Below are 20612 nucleotides of genomic sequence, written 5' to 3' on the forward strand. Positions count from 1 at the left end.
TAGTAAAACTAAAAAAGCTGAAAATACTCTTAAAAAGGAGGTTGAAGGCAGTTGCACAGATAGCCTTAAATGTCTCTCTCCTTGGTGAGAAGACTTCAGGAGATAGATAAATGTTTTGAAATTATAAATAAAATTCAACATCTTGACTAACTCAGAATCATGACTAGGATAAATAGAAGAAAGTTACTGGAAGAGTAGATTTTACCAGGAACAAAAAGAAAGAAGGGTAGTAAATCCCTGCTCTATCTGATCACTCAGCAGATGAGTAGGGGGAAAAAAATGTGTGTGTGTGATATGCGTGTATGTGTGGTTCTATGGGGTATCTTGAGATTTATCTGGATTTTTATAATAGAAAACTACTATAAAAATCAATTTAACTTTTCACTGTACATAATATACACTGGAAAAAAATTAAGAGTAAAAAACAGCATTTCAATTTGACCTACAGATCAAATAGCAAAAAGAAAAGCAAGATTTGCTCTGAAGTACATTTCTAAAGGAAAACTTAATTTCAGGAAGATAAAATACATAAATGTTTGAATATATTATTGACTTCCCTGGTGGCTCAGATGGTAAAGCGGCTGTCTACAATGTGGGAGACCCAGGTTTGATCCCTGGGTTGGGAAGATCCCCTGGAGAAGGAAATGGCAATCCACTCCAATACTACTGCCCGGAAAATCCCATGGACAGAGGAGCCTGGTAGGATATAGTCCATGGGGTCGCAAAGAGTTGGACACAACTGAGCGACTTCACTTTAAAAAGAAAAGCAAGATTTGCTCTGAAGTACATCTCTAAAGGAAAACTTAATTTCAGGAAGATAAAATACATAAATGTTTGGAAATATTATTAAGGTCTCTTCTCTTAGAATCCTATTTGTACTCAAGTAGAAAACTTGAAAGTGAAGTAAGGTACAAAGGCACCATTTAATGCATATTAAGAAATAACATGATATCACACAGCAACTCAAGGCTTAGAAAGAAAATAATCCATTATTAACTAACAAGTAGTACTGTGTCCTCCAATATATAAAATTGCTACTTCAAAATCAAAATAGGAAACATATTTCAAATTCACAGTATTACCCAAAAAATAAAAAATTTTTAAAGGTGGAAGGAAATTGGGACACCAGCCACAGATAAAATACCACGTCTAAGATTAAGCAGCAAGTTCAAAGCAGAGTCAGTAGTAGATCCTATGATACCCAGAACAGTGGTGTTTATACCACAACCCAGCTTTTGCAGCACTGATTCCAGAAAAGTAAACACTAAAACCCATGTTCAACAGTCTCTCTCTCTGTCTAGTTATTTGGATTCCACTTGGATATTCCAGTTCTTCTCCAAAGTATTTAAAATAAACATTTACAGCCAAAGAAAACGGTAAAACCACATACTTTAATAAGTATTTTTATTCAGCATTTTTCAATGCAAAACAGTGTAACCCATATGGAGACTATGAATTCCAATCACATTATTCATGTTATCTTCCATTTATACCAATCTAATTCTGGAGTTAAGTACCCATAAATTTTGTGCTTGTCTATTTTTTCTAGGTTAATTCTGAGGGAAATAAACAGTTCATCATTTTTCAAAGTGTGACTCTTTAGAAAAGGTATCTCTTAACCTCAGCAATTTACTATGGAATCTGGGAGCACAGCACTTAATTTTACTGCCAACTCTTTGGTCTACTTTTCAATCTCTCAGTCGCATCTTTTAAAGTTCAGGGGGATTTTTTGTTTTGTTTTCTTAATTGTTAGAAAAGACTCTAACCTTTTACCCTTTCATTGTGTAGAGTGTTAATTTGGTCTAAAGTTGGTACTTTGAGAGCTCTCAAAGCAAATAAATATAAGAAGAAAAATGATGATCTTTGGAGAATACTTAGTGAGGCATTCCAAGCTCTTCTAACTTTAGTAAAAGGTATTATAAGTAGTTAAGGTGTAGAATAACACCAAAAATAATTATTTGTAGGAGACAAAATAAACTCCCAAAGTGTAACAGTTAATGGAAAGAAGTAAAGCTACTGTGAAGGTACTGGGTATTCTCCCATAAAATAAGATAATCTTTACTTCTCTTAAGATACAGAATTCATATATGAAAGAACTTACTTATTCTGCCCAATTATCTTTATAGTTTTGATCAAGGGTTAATGAGCAAACTTACTCTAGATGAGTCATAAGAAGGACTTGGTTGACCACTTGTTCCCCAAGATGTCGTACCTCCTCGTTCATCCATACCTAAGGAGAGAAGAAAGTACACAACATAAATCCAAGAGGATACTATGATGGGTTTTGTTTGGTACAGCAGAGACTACAATTCAGTGAGTGGTATCTGCATTTGATTGGAACTGTCTGTGTATCAATCTTTGTCTCAGAAATCTGCAGAAATAAGTCATTTAGGAGTATCTTTATCACTGCTGTATACAATGCTCTAGAGCTTCCCTGGTGGCTCAAATGGTAAAGAAGCTGCCTGCAATGCAAGAGACCCAAGTTCAATCCCTGGGTCGGGAAGATCTCCTGGAGAAGGGAATGGCAATTCACTTCAGTATTCTCGCCTGGAGAATCCCATGGACAGAGGAGCCTAGAGGGCTACTGTCCATGAGGTCGCAGAGTTGGACATGACAGAGCGACTAAGCATGCATGCACATGCACACTCACACATACAGCTCTATATGCACTGCAGAATTTTAGAGCCAATATAGGTCTTTGAACACTTTCAAACAAAGGATCATTTAGGTCTCTCTACCTGTGCACCCATTCTAAGAGTAGACGAAATCTCACTTTCAAAGTTTAGCACTGCCTCCATGAAAATATGAAGTCAATAAAGGTTAGAAAATGAAGCAAGTTAAACAATTGCTCAAGCTAATAAACTGGTTTCTATCAAAGCACTCAGTATTCTTAACTGAAGATATCAAACTAAATCAAGCTATTTAAAACCATATCATATCAACATTAATGATATTAAAATGATGTGACAACTTATCCTAAGAAAATCTCCCCAAAAATCTGATCCTAAATGAGTAGATCCACTCTTAGGAAAAGTGCAAAGGAAAACTCAATGCGAGAAGGATAAGTTACCATGAACAACGGAACAATTCACTGTTCTCCTTAATAGACTTTCTGAAGTTTTGGTGCCATTATTTTCATCGTCCAACCAACCTCCAGAAAAAGCTGAAAGAATTGGAGATCTCTCAATCTAGCCATTTATCCCTTTTCTGTTTTGAGAACAGTCTTTCTTATCCTTGACACTTTCCCAATCCTTTCTGACCTTCTTTCTATGGTGAAATACAAATGCTTGGCTTTTTTTGCTTCATTCTTGCATGAGGAACTCTAGATGCTACAAAGACAGCTTTTTATTAAGTTTAGAACCTCTTTTTCTTAAAAAAATAGAAAAGGAAAAAAAATCCTTGATGTCTTCTGAGATTTAGGTGAGAAGTAGTCTGAACTAAGTTAAATATTACAAATTCTCCTGTAACTAACCACAAGCCCCAGGGCTCTTTCATACAGGCGAAATTGTCATTTAAGTATTAGGTGACAACAGGAAGGAAAGGAAGTCAGTACCCAAAGTGGAATACACTAATTACTAATTCATGTAATAGGCCCCTAATTTATTGTTTTTATGATTCTGTATTTCCTACATCAAAAGCAATATAGAGAAAAGATGGGCACTACTACAAATAGCACACCAAACATAATTTCAAATGAAAAAGAAGCTTTGAAAACACACAGATTACATGGAGGAAAAAAAAAAAGTGTCCTGTTCATTCTTGGAGAATTCCCAGTAAAATTCTAGATTTACTTCTACAAGTTCATTTAAAGAATACCAAGAATATTCTTGATATAAGAATACAAGAATAAAGAATACAAGAATATCATGTAAAAACACACTGTTACCATCTCTTCAGTATCCATTTATCTGTGATCCGTTTTCCAAACATTTTAGATATGATTCCAATCAGACTCAATCTAAGACAAAGACTACTACTGATCTATAAAATCCATTAATATAAAACTACTTATGAAATTGCATATAACTTTAGGAAAAGTTTTATTTAAAAAGATCATACTTTCCATTTGTGACTTTTTTCTACATGTGTTACGATTTTTAAAATATCATGTAGCAAAAGTAAAATATGAACGTAAACTGGTTCCTAAAAACAGGTTCTCAAATATTTGTATACCCATAACTCATAGGAGCATTATTTACAATAGCCAAAATGTGGAAGTAAGTTCAACATCATTGACAGATGTATGGATAAACAAAATGTGGTATATACATACAATATAATATTATTCAGTTTAAAAAGAAAGGAAATCCTTAACATTGCGTTAAGTGAAATAAGCCAATCACAAAAGGACAAATACGGTTTGGTTTCACTTACGTAAGACACCTAGAGCAGACAAATCTACAGAAACAGAAAACAGAATGGTGGGCCTGGAGGCGGGATGACTTCCACTGAACATTTAGAACATGGAAGACAAACTTATTTTGATGATCCTATTCTAATGAAAATAATTCATTTTATGATTCTGAACTGTCATATCAAATAATTAAATATGAGGGCTATGTGTTATTTTCAATACATTTATTTTTTAAAAAGAGGAAAAATAGGAGCCTGCTATTGAAAACATCTCAGACAAAATGTTAAAGTCATTAGTAAGATTTTGAGAAAACACATATTTAATTTTCATCATGTGACACTAACTACTTACTCAACATGTAAGAAGAGCAAAGATTAAACGAAATGGTAATTAATTGAGCCATGAACTAAAGAGTACTGCATACCAGTGATACTAAACATGTAGAGGACTCAAAAGATGCTATAGAATTCAAAGGATCGGCTAGGGTTTAAACTTAGAGCTCTGTAGCTTTATTGTTAAATGTATCCAGACTCTGAGTAGAAGAAGGTCGTGGCTGGCACTGACAAAGCAAGAGTCATCCTTTAGCACAATGACTCCTTTCTGCTGAAGACAATAGCTGTACAAACTGAAATGTAACAGGAATAATAAACTTTCCAAAGCATCAGCCATAAGACCAAGGTAACCAAGAACCAAGAAATTAAACACAGAAAACAAACAACAGAGAAACTGATCAAAATCTGAAAAATTACTTATCAACAAGAAAATACACCATAGTTGTAATACAGTAATTAGAAGGGAAACATTTCTATTAAGATATGCCTGAACCACCATTGCCATATATTTTTCTTTCCTTCCTATTTCTAGCCTACACATGCCAATTCAACAAATTCTGATATGCTAGTGCCTCAACTGACAGATTAAAATGGTAGATCCAACAGAAAATTTAGCAATAATTAAGTAGAAACACTTCTGAGTTTTGCTTAACTTTCTAATCCACTTATTCTATTTCTATTCAACAAAATTAAAAAAGGTTAACCAATAATTTAACTAATGCAGAGATTTAAACGACACTTTTTTATCTTTTATATACAGAATCTAAGTACCTGCTTTTCTGAATGGAACCAATTGAAATCCAATATATATTTTGATTCCATGTGTCTCAATATAAAAGGCATACTATTTTATTTAGTATTTTCCAGTAAAGAGCAAACATTACATTTTAGACCCAGTATCTAAAAACACTGGTTTGTGAATTAAATGCAACAATCTGCTTCTTTCTTTTGTAAAACATTCAATACAAAAAGTAATTGAAAGCAAATCATAAATTACTATATATACAGGTACTTCCCGAAGAAGTGGGCCTGGGCCTTCTGGCCTGGGAACCTGAAGAAGGAATAAAAGGTGTAACCAAAGTTTTGAGATGGCAGAGAGCAAGACTCATGAGGAGAAAGTAAAACATCTAGTGTTAATTTCTTTTCTATGAAGGACTCAGATACCAGTCTGCTTGCTTCTTCTCCACTCCACCACCATTTTCTACTGAAAGCATTCCCTTTCTTGAGTCAATATAAACTTATGTCATAGCTTCTATCCCACTCCTTTCATTTTCCTAGCACAAAGTATTAGAGACTTCTCTAAGTTTTTAACAATGAGCAAAAACTGGAAACGAGTTTTTTTTTTAATTACTGACTTGTTTTATACCCTATATGCCTGTTTCCCATCTCGCCATCTGGGCCCCCAGAGTATCAAACAGTACACAGTTTGTGTATATAAAGCATTATTCAAGGCTTAGTGAGTGAGGCTCAGACAAGAAATGCCTGGAGGTAAAAGAGGTGAATGACAAGTAGAGCTGCTGACCAGCTCCTCTCCCACCTGTCACCACCAGACCTACATCACCTAGACTCTTTCACCCTAGACTACAAGGAGGGTAAAGGGAGAAACAGGTCTAGACCTGGAAAATATTTCAGGTACTGGTGGGGAGTCTAGCGAACAGAGGACTGAAAGGGAAAGGAGTACAATACAAAGAATATCCCTGCAGCAAAGCTGCAAGAAGTCAACACAGCCACTTGGCCTGGTATTATGCCAGAGAGCTTATCCTTGTGGGAAAGGGACATATATAAAGTTGGGAGGAAGGGCACAGGAGATGATTGTATACTTTTCTGTCTACGTCACACACACAGAGCTTTCAGTAGCCCTGAAATCAAGTTTTTATTCTAGCAAATAAAATGTACTTCAAAAATACCAAATCCCAACACTGTTATAAATAAGGAAAAGACAATATACTTTTGTAGGATTGCCATCTGCTATAGGGTGATTCAATAGATAATGTGATAAAAGAAACCTGCCTAGAGATAGCTATGTCAGATACCGAAAGCCATGGATGTATCGGTTCAGTATTTCTTCACTCAATGTTATCTGCAGAGTAATGATATTCCTTTAGATCAGACTCAAAGGCTGCAATCAATTGTAAAATAATATACACTTAAAAACCTACCATCATTTTTATTATATTTTTTTAAATTTTAGATACTTGTGAAGTAAATCTACTGATATGTTTGTCCAGAAACTCACTGTGAAACAGAAACAACTAGAATATAAAAGCAAACCTTTGATTTTATGCTACAAATGCATGAAAAAAAATAAGATAGAAAAGCTATGGAAATGTAGAAATTGTAAATGTAGAAATTGTAAAGATATTTAGAGAAGACCTTCTGCTTCATAGGCATACACATGGCTTACAGAAGCATTTATTTTACTAATAAAAACTTGAGCTTCTATACAATGAATTGTCAAATTAGAAAGTTTGATTCTTTCTAAAGTATGCAAGAGGGCTTCCATGGTGGCTCAGTGGTAAAAAAATTCACCCGCCAATGCAAGAGACATGGGTTTGATCGCTGATCCAGGAAGATCCCACAAGCCAAGGAGCAACTAAACCCATGGGCCACAACTATTAAGCCTGTGCTCCAGGCTGTGCTGGAGAGCTCAGAACCTTCCTGTGCTCCAGAGCTCAGGAACTGCAACTGCTGAGCCCATGCGCCCCAACTACTGAAGCCTGCGTGCTCTAGAGCCTGTGTTCCACAATGAGAGAAGCCGGTGCACTACAGTTGGAGTAGCCTCTACTTGCTGGAATTAGAGAAAAGCCCACGCAGCAATGAAGACCCAAGCACAGCCCAAAATTAATAAAACATGCAAGAAAATAAGATCAGTAAAAAGATATGAAGGAATGATCTTTTTAGCTCATCTTTAAAATTTAATCACAATTTCTGTCTGGTATTGATGACAACAAAGATTTACAAGCAGGGATATTCTAGTGCCAAAGTACACTAGAATAAGATAATTAAGCATAACTGATTTCAATAAAATGACTTATTTTGAAAATAACTTTCAAATAGTGATTTTTGCTATGCTATTTTTACTAGCCACATCACTCTATATAAATGTCCTGTAAATCTACAATTAAACAGGGCATTAACAGTGATTTAATCAATGATTTAAGAATAGAAGATCAAAAGGAAAAAGGTAGATGACCAAAAGGCAGGTCTATCTGTTTAGGAAAAATTAAAGAACTGCCTAATGCCCAGGGAGTGAAAGAAACTAAGTTTTCAGAGGGCAAGCAGGTATTTTATACCACCTTTAGAACTATCTAGTGACCTGATATACTGAGGATTTGCTCTGATTGTCTAAAGAGCCATTCTAACCCTGACAAAGATCTTGAGCTACCTCCAAACCTCCTCTAAACTAGCTGGCTGTCAAATTTCTGGAAACAAGGCCCTCTTAGTGCATCTGAGAAGCAACTGCAGTACTCCTCTGTAGTCTGAACAATGAAGCCCAACACCTAAACAACAATAACATATATTTTCTTCAATAGAGGCACAAAAGAAGTTGCCTCAAAAAAAAGGCCCAATGCCTCTTCTCCAACTCTGGATAAGTCTCAGCCAAAAATGTCCCTATTAGTTCCACAATGATACAATCCCATTAGATTTACCTTGCAAACAGTTCTAAAATCTGACTCACTATTTTTAACATGATCATCTTAGTCTGAGTCACCATCATCTCTACCTGTATCGTGGCAACAGTGTTTTGAAAAGTCTCCCTGCTTCTTGGCCCTGCAACAGTGTGTATTCTCTACACAGGAACTAGAAAAACCTTTTCAATACAACTCAAATTCTGTCAATCCTATGTTCAAAATCTACTCATCTCATTCAGTATTAAATCCACTGGTCAATAATGTTTCAAAGTTTCCACTTCCCACCTCTCTGACTTCATCTCCTACTATTCATTCTCTTCAGTTCAGTTCAGTTTAGTTCAGTTCAGTTCAGTCGAGTCGCTCAGTCATGTCGGACTCTTTGAGACCCCATGAACTGCAGCACGCCAGGGCTCATTGTCTATCATCAATTCCCAGAGTTCACTCAGACTCACGTCCATCGAGTCAGTGATGCCATCCAGCCATCTCATCCTCTGTCGTCCCCTTCTCCTCCTGCCCTCAATCCCTCCCAGCATCAGTCTTTTCCAATGAGACAACTCTTCGCATGAGGTGGCCAAAGTACCGGAGTTTCAGCTTTAGCATCATTCCTTCCAAAGAAATCCCAGGGCTGATCTCCTTCAGAATGGACTGGTGGGATCTCCTTACAGTCCAAGGGACTCTCAAGAGTCTTCTCCAATACCACACTTCAAAAGCATCAATTCTTTGGCACTCAGCCTTCTTCACAGTCCAACTCTCACATCCATACATGACCACCGGAAAAACCATAGCCTTGACTAGACAGACCTCAGTCGGCAAAGTAATGTCTCTGCTTTTGAATATACTATCTAGGTTGGTCATAACTTTTCTTCCAAGGAGTAAGCGTCTTTTAATTTCGTGGCTGCAGTCACCATCTGCAGTGATTTTGGAGCCCAAAAAAATAAAGTCTGACACTGTTTCCACTGTTTCCCCATCTATTTCCCATTAAGTGATGGGACCGAATGCCATGATCTTCGTTTTCTGAATGTTGAGCTTTAAGCCAACTTTTTCACTCTCCTCTTGCACTTTCATCAAGAGGCTTTTGAGTTCCTCTTCACTTTCTACCATAAGGGTGGTGTCATCTGTATATCCGAGGTTACTGATATTTCTCCTGGCAATCGTGATTCCAGCTTGTGTTTCTTCCAGTCCAGCATTTCTCATAATGTACTCGGCACAGAAGTGAAATAAGGAGGGTGACAATATACAGCCTTGACGCACTCCTTTTCCTATTTGGAACCAGTCTGTTGTTCCATGTCCAGTTCTAACTGTTGCTTCCTGACCTGCATATAGATTTCTCAAGAGGCAGGTCAGGTGGTCTGGTATTCCCATCTCTCTCAGAATTTTCCACAGTTGATTGTGATCCACATAGCCAAAGGCTTTGGCATAGTCAATAAAGCAGAAATAGATGTTTTTCTGGAACTCTCTTGCTTTTTCCATGATCCAGCGATCACTCTTTTTCTTCAACTACATGGATCCCTGTTTTTGTTCAAGCATGCTCTCTCCTTAGGGCCTTGCCACTTGTTTTTCCTCTTCACAAAATGCTTCCCCAGATATCTGAATGGTCTGTTCCCCGAATTTCCTTCAGGTCTCTCTGTTTAAATGTTGTTATGGAGGGACATTACAATCTGGGTTTTTTCCCCCAGTACACTGACAGCTCCATGAAAATTCAGTGTTTCATGTTTGGTGCCTGGAACAATGCCTGACAAACAGTAATCACTAACAAACATTTGTGGAAGAAATAAATGTATCAAGCAGAATAATCAGTTTAATAAAAGTGGGGGTGAAGCTGGTTCCCTATTTGTTAGCTTATCATTCTTAATTAGACAATAATCAAAACCAACATTCTAAATATTTATATTGAACAGTAGTTTGAAAATAACAGTAAGAAGCAATTAGGCTATAAATGACTCAATCAACTAGACAGCAACTAACTCCAAAGAACAAAAATTATTTTAAAAGTTATAGAGAAACCTAAATCCTCATTAGGCTTGGTAGCTAAACAACACACAGACATTAAATATCATAGCTCTGAAATGAACTCATCATATGTCCTTCAAAAAATCATTCTGTATTCACTATAGTACTGCCTAAAGTATATTGTTACAAAAGGAAGTCTAAATAAAAACTATTCCCAGAAGTTTCATAGGCAGCATGATGTTGAGACATTTACAAATGTGGTTAGAAATGTAGTGACTCTCTTAAATTTGCTAACACATCTTTCATATTCCCTTAACCAGTTACTCAGCTTCCCTGGTGGCTCAGAGGTTAAAGCGTCTGCCTCTAATACGGGAGACCTGGGTTTGATCCCTGGGTTGGGAAGATCCCCTGGAGAAGGAAATGGCAACCCACTCCAGTATTCTTGCCTGGAGAATCCCATGGACGGAAGAGCCTGGTGGGCTATAGTCCATGGGGTCAGAAAGAGCTGGACACGACTGAGCGACTTAACTAACTTAACTTAACCAGGTACTCACTGGATTAATTTCTACCTCAGCAATATTTTGAGTAACTATCCCTTGTTCTCACATATACAGTGCTCTGGTTGAGATCCTATACACTGTCTATTTTCCTATTATGTTCCATTCCAATCCACAATTAACATTGCCAGCACACTTATCTTGCTATAAACATAAGCTGGATTACACCCATTCACTTTTCAAATATGATCCGTCATTTCCTCAGAAATAACACTCACACTTCTATGTATGGCATGCTTCAAAATGGCCTCAATTCACTTTTTCAGCTTCAGTACATACTATATCCCTCAGAAAACTCAATGCTCCAGCCTCAACAAGACATTAATCACTCCCCACGTATACCATAACTTGTCACACATTCATTTTCTACTCCTACTGTTTCCTAGTCCTAGAATACTCTCCCTTTTCTCTCACCTATTGAGTTTCTAATTACGAATCAGTCTAAGATAAAATGTCCCCTCCTCTGAGAAGTGTTCTCCATCAACTAAGTACTTCGTCTTCAACATTGATAGCCGTTTTTCATGAATATCCTACCAATAAAACTTTGTAACAGGAACACACCTTGCTCATCTCTAAGTGCTTCTGGTACTTTGCAGAAGTGTGGCAATTTGCATTCAAATGTCTACTACGTGGTTAAGGAATATATAAAATCAGAGTATTCACATGACAATCTGTCATTAAGAATTTAGTAACTAAAGATGGGTTAAAAAAACTTCAATAAAGAAGAGGGATGTGTTACAATCTAAGTAGCTCTTTAAGAATTAGTAAAATAATATTATGTTAAAAGTATTATTTTTTAAAGCACACTGCAAATATGCTAGAAGAAATCTCAAAACTGAACTAGTGAGTTCAGCTTCCAACATGATACACTAAACTCCCACAGACAGCTACTATAAATTCCCAGAAAAAATATAAAAACTGACTGACTGACTGAACGGAAACAAACTACCTAAAGGCTCCACCTTAACAGTAAACCTAACAGGTCTACCAAGAGAATGAACAAAACTTGGCTGATTTTGGATGGAAATATAAACTTGGAAGAAGAGACCAGAATGAATTTTTCCTTTTAACAGCTTTTGTATGAGTTTCCCTAAAATTCAGTTCAGGTGAGTTTCCCATTTTAAAGCTTTATCCTGGAGGCAAGCAGCAGCCACAACATGCAGGAACTAAAATTTCAATAGAAAACTCACTGTCATTCTGAACAGAAGGAAGAGGACAGAACAGGACAACCATAATCACCAGGAAATAACGAAAGACTCCTAGAAAAGATGAGGCCCAAATCTTGGGCACGTCTCTGCTCTAGTCTTTGGTTGAGTCCTAATGTACACATCCATAGGGTACTTTGCAGCTGAGGCTAAAAGAATCAAATCAAAAAGCAGGTGCCAATCTCACGCAAGATAAAGAGTTTTCACTATGAGAGTCTAATCCAATTAATGGCTCACTAAAACAAAGAAATCAAAACTCCTTGGAGGAGCATGAAAGAAACCAACATTTCCACACATAACATTCATAATATCTATGCAACCAGCCAAAATTCCTTGACAATGACATGTGACTCAATCTCAAAGAAAAAGATAATGAACAGAGGCCACTTTCAAGATGATCCAGATACTGAAATTTTCAGACAAGGAAATTAAATCAAATACCTTAACTATACCCAGTGAAATAAAGGACATTTGCTCTTAATGAATTAACAGACTGGAAATCTCAGAAAACATATACACAAAAAATCTAAAGTTTAGAAATAAAGATTACATTATCTGAAATCTTTAAAAACAGTTTTTGGATGGGTTTAAGAAAGGAAACAGGTGATAGAAGCAAGGCCCGATGCTGTAAAGAACAATATTGCATAGGAACCTGGAATGTTAGGTCCATAAATCAAGGCAAATTGGAAGCGGTCAAACAGGAGATGGGAAGAGTGAATGTTGACATTCTAGGAAATCATCAAACTAAAATGGACTGGAATGGGTGAATTTAACTCAGATGACCATTATATCTACTACTGTGGGCAGGAATCCCTTAGAAGAAATGCTGTAGCCATCATGGTCAACAAAAGAGTCTGAAATGCAGTACTTGGATGCAATCTCAAAAACGACAGAATGATCTCTGTTTGCTTCCAAGGCAAACCATTAAATATCACAGATCCAAGCCTATGCCCCACCAGTAACACTGAAGAAGCTGAAAGTTGAACGGTTCTATGAAGACCTGCTGCTGCTGCTAAGTTGCTTCAGTCGTGTCTGACTCTGTGCGACCACATAGACGGCAGCCTACCAGGCTCCTCCGTCCTTGGGATTCTCCTGGCAAGAACACTGGAGTGAGTTGCCATTTCCTTCTCCAAGGCATGACAGTGAAAAGGGAAAATGAAGTCGCTCAGTTGTGTCCAACTCTTCGCGACTCCATGGACTGCAGCCTACCAGGCTCCTCCGTCCATGGGATTTTCCAGGCAAGAGTAGAGTGGGGTGCCATTGCCTTCTCTGGGAATGTAAAAGTAGGAGGTCAAGAAACACCTGGATTAACAGGCAAATTCAGCCTTGGAATATGGAATGAAGCAGGGCAAAGACTAATTGAGTTTTGCCAAGAGAACACACTGGTCATAGCAAACACCCTCTTCCAACAACACGAGAAGACTCTACACATGGACATCACCAGATTGTCCACACTGAAATCAGACTGATTATATTTGCAGCCAAAGATGGAGAAGCTCTATACAATCAGCAAAAATAAGGCCGGGAGCTGACTGTGGCTCAGATCATGAACTTCTTATTGCCAAGAAAGCAGGGAATACCACTAGACCATTCAGGTATGACCTAAATCAAATCCCTTATGATTATACAGTGGAAGTGAGAAATAGATTTAAGGGGTTAGATCTGATAGATAGAGTGCCTGAGGAACTATGGACAGAAGTTCATGACATTGTACAGGAGACAGGGATCAAGACCATCCCCATGGAAAAGAAATGCAGAAAAGCAAAATGGCTGTCTGAGGAGGCCTTACAAATAGCTGTGAAAAGAAGAGAAGGGAAAAGCAAAGGAGAAAAGGAAAGATATAAGCATCTGAATGCAGAGTTCCAAAGAATAGCGAGAAGAGATAAGAAAGCCTTCCTCAGCGATCAATGCAAAGAAATAGAGGAAGACAACAGAATGGGAAAGACTAGATATCTCTTCAAGAAAATTAGAGATACCAGGGGATATTTCATGCAAAGATGGGCACAATAAAGGACAGAAATCGTATGGACCTAACAGAAGCAGAAGATATTAAGAAGAGGTGGCAAGAATACACAGAAGAACTGTACAAAAAAGAATTTCACGACCAAGATAATCACGATGGTGTGATCACTCACCTAGAGCCAGACATGCTGGAATGTGAAGTCAAGTGGGCCTTAGGAAGCATCACTACAAACAAAGCTAGTGGAGGTGATGGAATTCCAGTTAAGCTATTCCAAATCCTGAAAGATGATGCTGTGGAAGTGTTACACTCAATATGCCAGCAAATTCGGAAAACGCAGCAGTGGCCACAGGACTGGAAAAGGTCAGTTTTCGTTCCAATCCCAAAGAAAGGCAATGCCAAAGAATGCTCAAACTAATACACAATTGTACTCATCTAACATGCTAGTAAAGTAATGCTCAAAATTCTCCAAGCCAGGCTTCAGCAATACATGAACCGTGAACTCCCTGATGTTCAAGCTGGTTTTAGAAAAGGCAGAGGAACCAGAGATCAAATTGCCAACATCTGCTGGATCATCAAAAAAGCAAGAGAGTTCCAGAAAAACATCTATGTGCTTTGTTGACTATGCCAAAGCCTTTGACTGTGTGGATCACAATAAACTGTGGAAAATTCTGAAAGAGATGGGAATACCAACCACTTAATCTGCCTCTTGAGAAACCTATATGCAGGTCAGGAAGCAACAGTTAGAACTGGACATGAAACAACAGACTGGTTCCAAATAGGAAAAGGCTACAGCTAAGACACAATACAGTCAAATAAATAAAAATAGTATTACAAAAAAAGAATAGAGATGAAAAACATTTTCAAATAAAATAAAATTAAGGATTTGTTACCAGCAAACTTTCAGTATAATAAATACTTAAACAAGTTTTTCAAAGCTGAAGGAAACGTTACCAGAGAGGAACTTGGGTCTTGGGGAAGGAAAAAGGAACATCAGAAACACTAAGAAAACTTTTTTTTCTTTTTAATTATTTTAAAAGTTGTTTATATAAAAATTGCAATATTATCTCAAAGGGATTACAATGTATTTAGCTGTAACACATATGACAAATATAGCATTAAAAATGGCAGGATTGGGGGTACCTATAAAATTACAAGATTTCTACATGTTTTGTGAAGTGGTAAAATATTAACTCTAAATAGACTGAGAGAAGTCAATGACATATACAACCTGAGAGAAAATACCAAATGGGGGGCTGGGGAGGAAGCAGAGGCATCACTAAAAAGCCAACCAATAAATTAAAATGGAGTCTTAAGAAATCGTCAAATCCAAAGAAAGAAATACAGTTGAATAAAATATAGGAAGAAAAAAATCACAAACAAATAAATTAGAAGACCTTAATCTAAGCATACAATAAACCATTCCATTTCTGTCTGAGGGAAAAGACAGAGAAGCAATCCAACAGATAAACCACTCCTTTCAAGGAGAACACACCTTGTTGCTCTGTGAGCTCATAAAGTTCACACTGTTGTTCTTCTTCAACAAGACAATTATATTTGGGTTTGGTGTGGGAAAAGGAAGATGAAAATATTACACTCCCCTTGCACATTAAACAAAAAATACACAGTACCACACCACTGTGAAAACTGCATTCAGAGGTTTTTTATGTTTGTTTTTACAGTACCCATCAGGATCATAAGTCAGTACCAATAAAGCAGCTTCTGCATAACTATCAAGTACATTTTGGTGGATTTTTGCTGATTATATAACACAATTTGCTATTTAAAACCAGCTGTGTGAGCAATTACTATTCTTAACTTAATTCCACAAACAATTCTATTCATTTCCTGTAATGAAGCCTGTGGACTCCCTGCATTCAAGTTTTAGACCATTAATTCCTCTAATGGCAACACATTCTGCCTCTCTCAAAGGAATGCTGTAAGAATATTTTCATCACATTTTCCTCATGTTTTATAATCTCTTCCTCACATACTGTTCAAACTACCACTCACTTCTTTCTAAACTCACAAAACAAACATTCATACTGACCACCTTCACTCCTTGCAATTTATGTACTTATTAATAAATCTCTTGCTAGAGAGATTCTTCATAAACCAGACAAGTAAAGCCCAATGCCAGTCACAAAGAACACTCTCAGTAAACATCTGGGTACAGGATAAAATGGAACTCTTTCATGCCATCAAAAGTTATCCTAATTATAAAGCATAAAGGCCCCTTCCTGGTTATTTCTTAGATCTCTATTGCAGATGTCCTATAAATTGCCAGACACTAAATATTTTACATTTGTGGGTCATATACTCTATTTACCAACTATTCAACTCTACTACTATAGTACAAATAGGCCAGGAGATATGCAAATAAATGAAGAGTAACTGTGTTCCAATAAAACTTTACAAAAACATGTGATGAACCATGAGCCATATTTTGTCTACTCTATGGCATCCAATCCTTTCAACCACCTTGCTCTCTGGGATTTACTGACGTTAACCTTTGGGCCCCATGTCTGTATGTTAACACTTCCCTTTCTGTGTGAAAAACTGAAAGTACCTGCTCTTCATTCCAAATCTTATTTTATGCTCTACGCCTTCAACTGTTCATGCTGTTTAATGATTTTTGACTCTTCTATCTGAATGATAAGTTTCCAAACATACACTTTCAGCTTTAAGCTCATTTCTGCATTTTGCATCTTGAATCATCAAATTCCTTACATGCCTCTGGACGCTAATCATTAGTATCTCTAATACTTCAGGCAGTACTATAATAGTGCAGGTCAACTGGACTTGCACGCTGGCACCGCCTTTGACTCCCCCTTCTCTCCACTATTCTGCCCCCACACTGGATACTCTTCATGTGTCTCCTGAAGCAGCCCTTCCACTCCCACCACCACCGTTCCATTCCGAGTTTTCCATGATATCCTATTTAGACTGTTTTGCTAGAATCTCTCTGAATCTCCCTAAAACACTACTTCAAAATATTTCACCTGCTTACAATAGCTTACCAGTGAAATCTTCCTGAAGCTATCCTTCAAAACACATTACCCTCAGATACAAAAAGTAAATACTTCCAGTGGCCTACCACCAACAGAATAAATCCCAGATTCTTTAACCTGAAACTGAGTATTTACTCCTCTATTCCCCAAATAGGTTTTGTGCTAGTTTTTTCCCTCCTATGTTTAAAGCATTTAAAAACAGTTAAAATTGCCTTACCACTTTCAACCCTAATAATAAAAAACACTAATTTCCTACTATGGCATATAGAGTGTCAAGGTCTATTGAGTCTAGGCACTGCTGATAGATGCAGGAGACACAGAAATCCTGCCCTCAGGGAGCTGTCATTCAGTGTTTTGCATACAAACTCTTAACTGTAACCACGGGGCATATTAACTGTGATGGTGTAGGACCCTTGCCATCCCATGGACTATAGCCCTCCAGACCCCTTGTCCACAGGATTTTCCAGGCAAGAATCCTGGAGTGGGTTGCCATTTCCTTCTCCAGGGGATCTTCCCAACCCAGGGATTGAACCCAGGTGTCCTGCACTGCAGGCAGATTCTTTACCCACTGAGCTACCAGGGAAGCCTTGAACATAGTAGTATTCATGAATATTTACTGCTCTTCCTATCCCTCTCTGCACTTCTAGCTCTTCTACACTTAATTCTTACTGATTTTATGCTCACTTTAAATTCTACCTCTGCTGTAAATCAAGACCAAACTCCTTAATCCTTATTAGGTCCTCTATTTAATACTTGTCATATTTATACATCTATGTCACACAGCACAGAAGTTATACTGTTCTTAAGTGAACACCATCTAACATGTGGTCTCAAACTAATTTAGGACCAAAGGCCACATTCAGTTCTCATTCTGTTTTACCCACAGTGCTAAATACATAGGAGACAATGAAAAACATTTTGTATGCAAACTGACACTGCTAACTAAATATATGGACAGGTTTTCTAGTAGCAGCTAAAGCTGTTTATTTACCTACTTAGACTTACTTTTCCCAGTCCCACTGATGAACAGTATGAATTTACAAAAGGGCATTCATAAATGGTACAACTGATGACCAAAGCACAGAACAAAACCAACCATATCAAGAAGACACTCAAATGAAACAGCCGAATTGCTCTAAGGGAATGAACTAAAACTCTCTTGTTCATATTCACATGTATTTATTGCAGTAACATGTAAGTAAAAATTACTGCTGTGTAAAGATTTCTGAATTTCAAACTCTCATAATTAGTGTCCAGCAATTAAAAAACTGAATTTAAGTATTCTAAAAACATTTACAACTTACAAGGATGAATAATTACATCAAAACACTCCCCCGCTATTCAACTTTTAGGGCTATTAAACTAGTTGAAAAAGTCGAACGCTGCCTATGCAAATAAAGCATAACACTCTTCTTAAATTGAAGCAGAGCTGACTTACAATACCGTGTCAGTCTCAGGTGGACAGCAAAGTGACTGTTACACATATGCATTTTTCAGATTATTTTCCATTACAGGTTATTGTAAGATACTAAATATAGTTCCCTGGGCCATAAGTAAATCCTGTTGTTGATCTATTTAATATGTAGTGATCTATTTAATGTTGTGTTCACTTAGTGATCAATATGTTGTTGATCTATTTAATAATAGATACTTACTATTACCTATTAATCCCATACCCCTAATTTATCCTTCCTCCCACCCTTTCCCTTTTAGTAACCATGTTTTCTATATCTGTGAGTCTATTTCTGTTTTGTAAATAAGTTTATTTGTATTATTTTTTAGATTCCATATATAAGTGATACCATATAATATTTGTCTTTCTCTGTGTGACTTCATTTAGCATAATAATCTCCAGGGCCATCCATATTGTTGCAAATGGTAATAAGTTTTTCTATGGTTGAGTAATGTTCTATTTTATATACAGTTGCCTATCAGGGACACAGGACTTAATTATATCTCAAGTTCCCCCCCACTCCATTTCATTGTTGTTTCTTCTTTATGTTTTTGTTGTAGAAAATCTTTTCTGGTAGCTTCTATTCTTTTTAACTGATGATTTTTCTGCAGATACTTGTGATTTTGTTATGTCTGTGAGCTGAGGTAAGCTCACAGTCTTTCCATTCTGCCATCTTGGCCCTGCCACCGTATCACTCTTTTAGTCTCTAACTCAGAGTACTTTTAGTTTAAAAATAGAGAACTGTTTATTAAAATTATTTCTTAGAAATTTAAAATATACACTAAAAAAAATCTCAGTTATATAACAATATAATCTGGACAGGGAATAAGATCTGCACCCTAAATTTTACATATTGCCTGAGGGCATGGGAAAAGATACAAAACTATACCTTTAAATACAAAACTTTGCAAAACTGGAAGTTTCTTAAAAAGTAAACATTTATGTCTCTTTTGACACAATAACACTATTCCTAGGTACTTATCCAAGATAAAGTGAGAAAAAAGTACAGTATTTTACATGAATATTAAGGACGATATTTAGAAGAACTAAAACTGGAAATAATCCAGGTGAGAATCAATAAAAAAGATGAACAAACTGTGATTTATTTCTTCATTGCAATACCACTCAGCAATACACACACACAAATAAGACTAGTAGTATATGCATGACATGCGTAAGTTTTTAAAACATTATTCCTAACAAAAGATAGCAAATAAAAAAGACTGATTTATTTATATATTGACCTACAGCAGAAAAAACAAAATCACAGTAATAAAAATAAAGACTGTGGTTGCTTCTCAGCTAGAGAGTTGACAAGAAAGGATGATGAAAAAGGATATAAATGAAGTGAGGAAAATGTTTTATAAAATAACATTTTCCTAGGTTTATTCAACTGAAAATATCAATCATAAACTGTGGACCACATTTTTTAAACAACTATTGAAGAAAGAATAAACAAAAGGAGGCAGAAACTGAAAAGGATTTGATCAGTGAAAAACAAATCCAGACTCACTAGGTAAGATCCAAATCTTTATGATTTGTCTGATGAGGGCCCTTCCCAGTCAGCATGGCATGTGGTGGACAGACAAGCAGAAAGCCACATCTTCTTTGCTTAAGGAGCCAAAAAATAGAATTTGGGAATACCAGTGTGGCTGGAAATTAAGGAGGGAAACAAACAAAGGAGAAAGTCACAGTCGGGTTTCAGCTGCTGGGTACCACAGAGCAAAGTAATTAGAGAGCTTGATAAATAATTTGAGCTTTCTACAGACCGGCCTTAACAAAGCATAAAATAAAGCCTCAAGATAACTGACCAAAGATTTTAACTACTTACAAATAATTTGTAAGTTTGTTTTGCATGGCAAAACCAAAACTGTACAGAGGAAGAGCAACTAAAACCTCTCAAACATATCCACACAGACATAGCTCAATACCACACAGACATACCAACACACAGATGTTGGAATAAGCAGGAAAGGATTTTAAAGCAGTTATTATAAGTATTTAAAGACTTCAAGAAAAAAATGGTCAAAATGAATCCACAGATGGAAACTCAGTACAGAAAAGCCTTTAAAACTGGAAATGACAGAATTTAAAATTATAATATCTGAAATAAAAAATTTGCTGAACAACTTAACAATGAACTGAACAAGAAGAAGAA

The 20612-nt window shown here is 36.6% G+C and overlaps 1 protein-coding gene across 8 annotated transcripts in view; it reads right to left on the reverse strand.

The window, feature by feature from the left end:
- Positions 1-20612, reverse strand: part of TCF12 (transcription factor 12) — a 391527-nt gene that overhangs the window by 242753 nt on the left and 128162 nt on the right. For all 8 annotated transcript variants that reach the window (XM_069596408.1, XM_069596406.1, XM_069596404.1 and 5 more), the window contains one exon: positions 2157-2230. In XM_069596408.1, coding sequence (XP_069452509.1) covers positions 2157-2230 — 74 coding nt within the window. The remainder of the gene's footprint in view (positions 1-2156; positions 2231-20612) is intronic.

This window comes from Ovis canadensis, chromosome 7 (genome assembly GCF_042477335.2).
Source record: "Ovis canadensis isolate MfBH-ARS-UI-01 breed Bighorn chromosome 7, ARS-UI_OviCan_v2, whole genome shotgun sequence".
Classification (NCBI taxonomy): Eukaryota; Metazoa; Chordata; class Mammalia; order Artiodactyla; family Bovidae; genus Ovis; species Ovis canadensis.